General features: G+C 46.3%; 1 protein-coding gene across 1 annotated transcript; it reads left to right on the top strand.

Moving 5' to 3' along the window:
- Positions 1-306: 306 nt before the first annotated feature.
- Positions 307-10,013, top strand: nuak1b (NUAK family, SNF1-like kinase, 1b). Its single transcript, XM_049723196.1, has 7 exons — positions 307-381; positions 2,627-2,747; positions 5,952-6,103; positions 7,037-7,102; positions 7,351-7,470; positions 8,761-8,893; positions 8,959-10,013. Exons 1-7 carry the CDS (start codon positions 307-309, stop codon positions 10,011-10,013), a joined length of 1,722 nt encoding a protein of 573 aa, XP_049579153.1.
- The last annotated feature ends 604 nt before the right edge of the window (positions 10,014-10,617 follow it).

Genomic DNA, 10,617 nt, shown 5'->3' with positions numbered 1-10,617 from the left:
TAATCTGGTTCTTCTGGTGGCAATAACGAACTTTACAAACTCGTGCCAAATACCACCGACCGCATCTTCTACTGGCCTAGTGCCCTGCTTGTTCCCAATCTAAGCGGACCGTAAATCGCTACGCTAGCAATCCAGTCTGGAAATCAGTCACAGTATGCACCTAACCGACCGCAAAAGTCGATCAGCGCATAACATGACCGTAAAACGGGGAAGGGGGGAGGCGAAGAGGGTGAACCCTCAAGGAGAGCCTCTTTTCGGAGCCTAACAATATTATATGAAAACAATCTTAAAGCATCACATGACATCATGGCTCAACAACGGAGAGGTACTGGAAAGGGAAAACGCCGACATTCCTACGCTCTACGCAGCCCCGTTGATGAGGTATTACGATCTTTGGGCTCGTTTGGGAATACATTTCTCCCGAAGAATGAGGGGGCCTCTTCCTCCCCCCCCCTCGCCACGAACTGTGACTCAAGTCCAATACAATACATAAGAGACGCCGGGGACCTTTTGAAAACACGGGGATGGGCGAGCTGACGATGAATCTTTCATCTGTTTTAATGATCTGAGAAAGAGTAAGAAGATGTCAGGCTCCAGTGAAGCGGAGCGCCGACTTTCACTTCAAACGGCTTGTTGCAAACCGGGCGGGGGGTCGGTCGGCCCCATACCTGGCGTAAGGGGGGGCGGGCAGCGCCTATTGACTGTGAGTGACAGTAATAGGGTTACACTTAAGGACAAACGTAGCTGTGTTAGCCAGCTGGCGAATGGACGGTCTGCGGTCCCGTTTAATGATCCACGTCGGGGTCAGGGCGGGAGAACATGAGGAGACACGCAACAGATACCTGGCTTGCTCTCAAGACCCTTTGGTGGGTGCGGGTTAGCATCGCGGCGCCAAAATTAGCATCACTACAAGATAGATTGCTCCCCCAATTTAACAAAACAAAGGTGAAAAATGCTAACTTAGCTGTGGCTGCAAACTTTATAGGTCATTACTCAGGTATTTCCTAAATTAGTGAATTCCTGATTTAATAAATCCAAGGAGGATGACTCACCTTCTGCAACGTTGCGGATAAAAAAGATCGTAAATTTAATGAAGAAACACAAACAACTTTTACTAATTGTCAACATAGCGCCCGCAGCTCCATCTTGTTTATTCTCGTATAATTTCTTTCAATTGTATGTAATCAAGCATGCCGTGGAAGAGCACCATTCCGGTTTGGGCTTATTTTTATGGATGTACACGATAATTAGCTTGGCACCGGCTACTGCCTGTGGTTTGGTCCGCTTGAAATATAAAGCCAGGGCTCCTCAGAAGAGTCGCGCTAAGATAGCGAAGGACAAAAGTTTAAACTAACAAAAACCAACAGACTGCCTTGCGGCCCGCATCAAAAGAACGCCAGGACTTCATGCAAGAATGTTTAGGCTACAATTACAGTGACATGTGCGCCGCTGTATATTTTATCGCGTTATTTGGAGTAGCCTCTCATTTAAGGCTTGCTAGCATTGCCACGACGGCTTGACCTCCTCGTTGGCAAGCCGAGGAGGCGGCGGCTCATTCGGTCTTGCGTTCCCAGATTCCTCATTTGAAGAAAAAAAAAATAATTCCCAAAAGCGTTTTTCTTTTTTCTTTTTTAAATCTCCTAAAATAGAATGACTAAAAATAAGTGTGGTGACTTACTGCCCTTTCAAAGACTCTGACAGGTGAGGAAGCACGGCCTGGTGCTTTTGGCTCACCCTAACCCTCTTTGCCAAAACGACAAAAGACCTTCTCACCTTTTTGTTCTTTTTTCATACTCAGCTGCTCCTAGGTAGACAGTTTTGGACCCCCCCCCCCTCTCTTTCCCTCCCTCTCTCATCTCTCAAGGGTGACTCTGACTAATACCTGGTTAAATATAGGCTGGGAGGAGGAGGGGGGGCACCTGAAGAGCACAAAGCAAGCATCCATTATGAACCCCCGCACGCCAATACCTTCATCTTGTAAATTACACCGTGCGAATGACGCCTCCTCTTCTGACTCATCTCGCGTCAGCAGAGGCAGCTGATAGGGTCAAAGAACGCCATGACCACAAATCAGAAAAAATAACCGCGTCAAATGTCTTCCGTTAAAACAGAACAGTCACACAAGTCAGTGTAAAGTTCACTGATAAGATTAGGTATTGATTTTTGTTGTTGTCGCATAGCAACGTTGTGTTTTTCCATTTGGTTTCTCTTTTGGTATTGAATTTGTTTGGTAAATGTGAGAGAAAATTGCTTGAGTTATTTTACTTCTTGGGTGCACACTAGCGAGATTCAAGTTGGTGTTTGTATTTTCCATAGCACTTGCCCTCATTAGCAAAATTAGCATTTTGAGCTTCACATAAACACATTGAAAAGTAAAACTGCAAGCGGCCATAATGCGCTTACGTAATGCTGTTAAACTCCACTCCTCTAGGTGGCGATAATGAGAAATAAGATGCAAAATCATACATATCCAATCCCCCTTCTACAGTTCAATGGACAGTAAAAAATAAAAAAATAGCTGAGTTGCATCAACATTAATTCATCTTTCAACATCTTAAGAATGTCTTCTCATCATTGTTCTATTTTTAGCTTGTTTGGCTAACTAAGGCCCTTTTATTTTTCACAGGTGGCGATCAAGTCTATTCGGAAGGAGAAAATCAAGGACGAGCAGGACATGGTTCACATCCGCCGTGAGATTGAGATCATGTCATCGCTCCGCCACCCGCACATCATCTCCATATACGAAGGTGAGCACACGTGTGTGCAACAGATTGCCACGCACGCTTCAACACACATGAAACCAAAATGTCCAACCTCATAGCATTGCCATGTTATGACAAGCAGATGTCATTTAGGGAAAAAAAAAAAAAAAAACTCTGGATGTTATTCATCTTCTCTGCCTCGGAAAATTTAGATGGCTTTCGCCGGCCTTTGTGTGCACGTACGTACACGCACGCCCGTTGCGAGGAATCGCCTCTCCCACATCTGAGGTCTCATCCTCGGTCTTGATCTCCGGGCCAGACATCTGCTGACGCTTAAAAGACAACAGCAGCTGCGAACCAGACTGCACTTGTGAAAGTTGCACGTGGAGCTCCGTTTTGCGTGTGCGTCTTCCTATATGCGAGCGTGTCGGATTGACCCCAGTCACCCCGTCTGACTGCTCTCCACCGCTAATGCTAAGAAACCGCGAGGAAAGACCTTAAGTCTTCCCTGGAGCCATGTCAGCATCCATCTACTACTCTTTAAAACCATCAAGACAGGTCACGCTAAGTCCACGAATATTTGTAAAAACACATTTATTCTTCAGTATAAAAAAAAAAAGTGCTTACGTTGGCATTTTAACAGAATTTTTCAAGCTAGCCGTTTCTGAATTTGGTGGAAAAACAGCTTTTGAACACAAATGCTGACGTTTGTAATTTGAGGGGCTTTTCCAGTGTCTGTTAAAGCCTTCACTGAGTGGAGCAGTGTCTGAAAGTCTCCACCCTAAGCGACATTTACCATGAGGTCAAAATGCATGGAATAATATTTGTGTCTAAAATTACCTGACCTGCGGAGATTGCAATTAATGGCCAGTGTAAGAAGGCCAAACAATTCCTATTGAATTTTTTTAACATATCGCTCACGGTTCATCATCCCTTCAGAATGCAAAAAGTCGCCGAAGCGCTTTGGCTTGATTTGCGACCCGCGGCTATTTTTACCGACAGCTGGCCCTGCACAATGGCTGGCAAGCCGCTTGTGTGCCAAGCGCCAAACTGGTCCAACCGCTGTCTCTTTTGTCGCGTTGCAAAGTTGTTATCAGTAAAGCGCCGACAACAAACAGCGGTTGGTCATGGGGGCGTACCCGGCGGGCGGTCGTTTGAAGAACCGAAGCGCAGCTGCTTTATAAACTTCCCCGAGCGACTCCACAACACAGCAGGCGCTGGTGTGCCCACGTAAACGAGGCCCCCGCATTTTGCCTTCCCAAGAGCTCCCGCCCATGAAGCAAAGTCCGAGCAGCCGAGCGTGCGAAGACAGAGTTTTACCACACCCTTGCCGCACGGCGCTTTCAACAGAGGATTTGTTGTACCTCAGTAACCCCCCTTTTTTTTAAAACAACCACTCTAAGCTTTTAGCGTTGCTCAAATGCTCGTATTGCGGTCGTGAAGGCTTCGGATGTCAGTCTGAGCCTTTGAAAAATGATCCAAATCTTACAAATTGGCATCAATTTATTTTGCTTTTTAATAGCATAATAACAAATGGTTTCCACCACCATAAAATAAATCCAATTTATTTGTTAGCCATTGATGATTGAAAGATTGCTTAGCAAAATAATGGAATTTTCCCAGCACAGTGGAAGCTGCTTAGTTAAGTTGTAGAATTTTTAAAAAAAGAGACAAAGAATGAAATAATTTTCTTACACTTCACCAATCAATCAGTCAGTATGGATAAGGTGAACAAAGCCCAGTTGAGTGATAGTTAAGTGTTAGTTACGTAAGCCTGGTAATTAGTCCAGCAGTGGAGGTCAAAGGTGAACGGGAGTGCAAGCTGAGAATGTTCACATCAAGAGCAACTCCGCTGGGGTCAGGTCACGGTGCATGTCAGACAGGGTCACAACTCTCCTCGGCCAATCAGACGGCTCCATCTACTCACCCCCTCCCGAGCCCCCCCCCCCTCCCTTCCACATCCCGTCTGTGACTTCCTCAGCGTCCAGACAGTCAATCAGGGAGCATTACCATCACTCAGCAACTGTGTGTTTTTGCAGAGGATTATATCTTTAAAAGGACCCCGGGAAGAAAAAGGGGAGGGGGGGTGACAGGCTATGAAGGTGCTCACTCAAGGGTGCGGGAAAGCCGAGCCCCTCACCCCCGGTGACCCCGCTGTGTGGGAAAAAAAAAATTCAGGCCCCGCAATACGGAGCAGACATTGCCATCTTGTCAGTCGTCCACTTTCATCCTCTTAATAAGTGATGTCACCAAGTTGAAACGATCTGCCAGATGGAGAAACCTTGACGCTGCTTTTTATCGTTAAACGTATGCAACACGTTTTGGCGATAATGGACGGCTTAAGTCGTTCTTGGCACTTAATGAGTTCCTGCACACGAATAGTTGCAAATGTTTTTTTCATGTTATTGTGTAATCCTTCATAGGAGGCTATCAGATGCCTCGTTGGGGAATGTGGGAGTGCTTTGAGAAATGTGGTGACATGATGTTGAAGTGTGACGTGTCCAGGGCATCGTTTGATACAACAGCCGAGAGTTTGTTTGAGAACTCCTTTGGCGGGTCTCTTTTCCCTGACCCGCCGTCCCCGAGGAGCGCTTTTGATTGAGTTAACAGGCCCTCCCTTACTCTGATGGGCCAGACGGCGCGTGAGGTGCTCACTAGGAGAAGTACGCTATTCCCACCGAAGAGGCGTTTTCGTCTTTTGGACATGTTGATAATGTCACCCACTCTTCTGTTCCATTTTTTATATATATATATATATATATATATATATATATATATATATATATATATATATATATATATATATATATATATATATATATATATATATATATATATATATATATTATATTTTTATATTTATATTATTATTTTTTTTAATTTTCTCTCTCTCTCTCTCTCTCTCTCTCTCTCTCTCTCTATATATATATATATATATATATATATATATATATATATATATATATATATATATATATATATATATTATTTTTTTATGTATATTTTTGTTTTTATTTTTTATATATATATATTTTTTTTAATTTTATATCTCTCTCTCTCTCTATATATATATATATAATATATATATATATATATATATATATTATTTTTTTATATATATTTTTGTTTTTTTTATATTTTTTATTTTATTTTTACATTATTTCAATCCTTTTTTTATTCAAATATATATACTATATCTTATATAATATGGAGGACACAGTGTGACCAAGTCCCGTGCTCGCCCCTCAGTGTTTGAGAACAAAGACAAGATCGTGATCGTTATGGAGTACGCCAGCAAGGGCGAGCTGTACGACTACATCAGCGAGCGGCGGCGCCTGAGCGAGCGGGAGACGCGACACTTCTTTCGGCAGATCGTCTCCGCCGTGCATCATTGCCACAAGGTAAGAAGGTTTTCATCCGGATGTGGTTTTCAGGCTCCGCCATGTGTAACGTTATAGACCGTTCATCTGCAAGCTTTTGTATGCTCTCCACCAAGAGAGTCATCTGTTTCGGAGTGAAGACGGAACACAGGCTAGTTTCCTCATCTGACACACCATCCGTGGGTGTTCCAGGATACCCCGCTAAAGATCTCCCCGAGGATTTAAAACCGGCCGCGCCCGTGTCAAATCGGGTTTTCCGCACCTCTGTAATTCCCCGCGGATTGGCGGGCCTCGATTGGACGGGCTTCCCTCCTTGTCGTGCCTGAGCTGGAGATAAGGATGATGTCACGGCCCCCAGATAGGGGGAGTCGCTCACAAAGAATCATCTCTCATCCTTACCAGATAATCGCAAAGCGGGCGGGGCAGCATGACTCACCACCGGCACAGCGAGCAAATATATCTCGGTGGGATCAGCCAATCGGGTAGCGTCATGCAGATGTGGCCCGTCCGTCCGCTGGGATGGTGACCTCAATTTAGGATTCACACACAGGCTGGAAATTACAGGCCGCTGGAGTTGTTTGTGACAAAGCCACAGCAGATGTCAACACGAGTCGACAATGAGAGAGTCGGTTTCACTTTAGGCTAAACTATCGCTTGATAAAAGTGAATTCTGAGAAATGCTAAGCTTCAATTTTAAAGGCACAATGAAATGTTACGATGATGTCACTGACCCCGGTAAAAAGCCACATTTTGGCAATGTTGTTGCTTGCGCAAGACCCCATGTAAGCACCCGCAAAACCCCAAATAAGATCATATTTGGGTTTTTAAACAACCAGAATAAGAGCTCTGGTGAAATTAGGTGATGTAATGGCGTCAGTGAGATTGCCTTTGGGAAATATGGCACCGAATGTTTTTTTTTTTTTTTTAATGATTGACTTGCGTGTCTGATTTCAGAATGGAGTGGTGCACAGGGATTTGAAACTGGAAAACGTGCTACTGGATGAAAACTGTAATATTAAGGTAAGCTTTAAAAAAATAAAAAAATAAAGCGACTGGTAAATGGCATTATTTTCTTTCTTTTTTTTTACAATAATATTAAAGTAACCTTAAAAAAAAAAATCTCTTCATTTATAAGCGACGGCTAAATGGCAACATTTTCTTTTTTTTTTTTTTACAGAAATATTAAAGTAACCTTTAAAAGAAAAACAAAAAATCTCTTCATTTATGAGCGCCAGATAAATGGCAACATTTTTTTTTTTTTTTTACAGATTGCTGACTTCGGCCTATCCAACCTCTACCACAAAGACAAGCTGCTGCAAACGTTTTGCGGCAGCCCGCTCTACGCTTCGCCCGAGATCGTCAACGGGAGGCCGTACCGCGGGCCGGAGGTGAGCGCCAATGATGCCGACTCTTAAGTGCGTTTGCCACTTTCCGTCGCCGTCCTTAGCTCCCGGCGGCGGATCTCGTTAACACCTTTGTAATCATCGCCGTGGCCAAATTGTACGGTAGGCCCGATTTGCACTCCTTTGATGGGATTAGCACCCGTCCAGTCCTCTTCCCTCTTTTGATGTGAGAAATCGGAGGATATATATCCCGCTCAACTTCCCTTCCGTCTAATTGGATTGGAATGAGCGCTATTGAATCAAAGAGGGCTGGTGGTCACATGAAAATCTTGAGGAGGCCTGCAAAACAGGACATGGCTAATACAATTTCAGTATCATCCATCTTTGGCTAAATTCCATTGAATCAATCTCGATTTATTGCTGAAGCACAAATAACTGAGACTAAAGAGATTTTTTGAGTGACCACACCAAAGCATTTTATAGCCTAAATAACTTTTACTTAGATAAAACAAAAAAGCTCTCACTTGAGCGTAATTCACTATAATTTCCTTGAGAGTCCTAAAAAAACCACCGCTGTCCAATCTCTATTGGAAATTACACGTCCACGGTCGGGTTGAGGCCGCAAATTGCAGCGAGCGTTTTGTCAGAAATAGCGCACAACAATAGAGCGCGCCCTCGTTGGCCCTCGGACTCGATAGCAAAAAAAAAAAAAAAAAATGTACACCAAGAGCCTTGAGGAAGTCTCTTAACTGCTCTTATCTAATTTCCTCTTTGTTGACCTTGTATCGGGACTCCAGAGGAGAACATTCCTTTCGATTCCGCCCCCCCTTCCCTCCCGCTCGACGCTGACCAGACGCGTCACCGTCACTTCGCTAATCAGCAGCTCGTACCTCGTCACGCCCCCACACAGCAAGTCTTATGTAACCGCAGTTAGCTCGGTGGTCACGACGTACGGAGCGAAAAAGGAAAGGATTTATCTGGATGGAAAGGATCCATTTCCCACCGGAACGCCGGCGTTTGTCGTTAAAAAGTGCAAAAGACGTGTCGGTGATGCATCGCCGCTTCTCTCGGTCGACTGGCGAGTACGGAAAAGCCATTGGAGCGCTTGTTATTAACGTAATCTCCTGTGGATAACTCAAAGGGGTCTGTTCTGAGTTCTTTCCACAACATTTATTTTAATGCCATGAGTCATTAATCACCCTCAAGACCACTAAGTCGCCGTTGCATAACGTAACATTCCACATGCGTAGGTAGCGTCAAAGTCACAAATGCGGGTTTTTTTCGTAATTTGCGGCGGCGAGTGACGGAATGGAATTGTCGGGGTTTTTCCTCCAGGTGGACAGCTGGGCGCTGGGGGTGCTGTTGTACACGCTGGTGTACGGAACCATGCCATTCGACGGGGGCGACCACAAGAACCTCATTCGCCAGATTAGCAACGGCGACTATAAAGAGCCCACGCAATCGTCAGGTACGTCGAGATGACGCGGCGGAATTCCAAGACGGTTTTCGAAATGGTTTTCATTTTTTGTTTAGATGCGCGGGGATTGATCCGTTGGATGCTAATGGTGAACCCCGAGCGCCGAGCCACCGTGGAAGATATTGCCAATCACTGGTGGGTGAACTGGGGCTGGAAGAACAGCGTGTGCGACTGCGACGCCCAGCGGGACCGCGGCGGCTCGCCCATGCTGGCCCGCTTCATCGACTGGCAGAACCGCACTGAGCCACGCGGTCCGGCCGCCTTGCCCCAGCTACTGCGCCAGAGGCCCAAAAAGTCGAAGAAAGAAGAAGGCGGACAGGCGGACGGTGGCGGCGAAGACAAACCGGGACTGAAGAGACCCAAAGGCATCTTGAAGACCAGAGCGGCGGGGGAGCAGCAGTCGGTCGGCTCCGAGGAGGGCCGGACGTCCGGGCCTGAGCAAGCGCAAGGCGGCGGCGAGGTCTCGAGTCCAGATCGGGAAGAAGAAGAGACGCCTTTTGGGGGAGGCTCGCCGGCAAAGATGGTGCCCACCCTGCCCAAAAAAGGCATCTTGAAGAACAACCAACAGCGGGAATCAGGGTACTACTCGTCGCCCGAGCGCAGCGAGTCGTCGGAGCTCCTGGGCGGAGCCAGCATGACTCTGCTCGCCACCTCGCCACCCAAGAGAGCCATGGGAAGAAAGGGCATTTTGAAACGTAACGGCAAGTACTCCACCTACAGCGGCCCCCCCTCGGCGGCGGCCCTGGCGGCCGGAGGAGCCCTCGGCGAGCCCCCTTCCGCCGCCGACTCGGGCCTGTCGCGAAGTCAGAGTCGGCCGTCCAGCATGGTCGGGGAAGACGGCGGCTCGGTCAAGTCGGCAGAGTGGCACCCCTCCACGCCGCACCTGCGCCCCAACATCAGAGCGTGCGTGTCGGCCGAGAACCTGCTGCACCTAGCCAACTTCGCTAGCTTCCAACCGCCGCCCGCCGCGCTCCAAGGCCCCAAGTTCGGCCGCGGACCCAGAAGCAAAGGCTCCCCGCAGGACAATGGCAGCTTCTCGTTGCTGGGGGACCTGGAGGACATGACTCAGGTGTACCAGCAAGCCCTGGACATCAGCAGCAACCTCACCTAACACATGGGACAGGAAGCACAACTCCTTCTGTGTGTGCGTGTGAGCGCGTGTGTGTTTTCGAGGCATTAACGACCGGTGTGTTACCGGGATAAAAAATTGAAGCGGTTATCCAAACAGGGCTGAAATCTCGAGGGAATTGTTAGGCCAACACACACACACGCTCACACACTCATAAGCGTACTTCGGAAGCGTATTGGTGGCGTTAAAAAAAAGTGAAAAATATGGAACGTTTACTTGAAATTTGTAGAACAGTCTTTTCACATTATCACGGGAACTTATCATGCATTTGATATTTTTTTTATTTCTGCTGCCAGAATGCCTCCACCCATTTCAATAACCGTAGAAAAATAAGGTTAACTCATTCACTGCCAGTGATTTTTGACGTCTATTCTCGTCAATGGCACTTAACGTGTGAAAGTTTAACGAATCACTAAAATAATTCTTGATTTATCTATCTCGAAATGATTGGATATGTTCACTTTTTCATGTGATAAGACTGTTTTTGTTGGTGTTGTCGCAAAACGCTGCCGTTGAGTACACACACTCAAGTGCACTTCTCAGGCCAGTGGAATATCCGTCAGGGCTTTTGTGAACAATCTTGACA

This window comes from Syngnathus scovelli, chromosome 6 (assembly GCF_024217435.2).
Source record: "Syngnathus scovelli strain Florida chromosome 6, RoL_Ssco_1.2, whole genome shotgun sequence".
NCBI classification, from domain to species: domain Eukaryota; kingdom Metazoa; phylum Chordata; class Actinopteri; order Syngnathiformes; family Syngnathidae; genus Syngnathus; species Syngnathus scovelli.
The sequence above is the reverse complement of the archived record's forward strand: the minus strand, read 5'-3'. Positions and strand labels throughout refer to the sequence as shown.

Coding starts and splice junctions, on each gene's coding strand:
- nuak1b (XM_049723196.1), top strand. CDS start 307: ATGGCTCAACAACGGAGAGGTACTGGAAAGGGAAAACGCCGACATTCC. Junction 382..2,626: donor TACGCAGCCCCGTTGATGAG/GTATTACGATCT, acceptor TATTTTTCACAG/GTGGCGATCAAGTCTATTCG. Junction 6,104..7,036: donor CCGTGCATCATTGCCACAAG/GTAAGAAGGTTT, acceptor GTCTGATTTCAG/AATGGAGTGGTGCACAGGGA.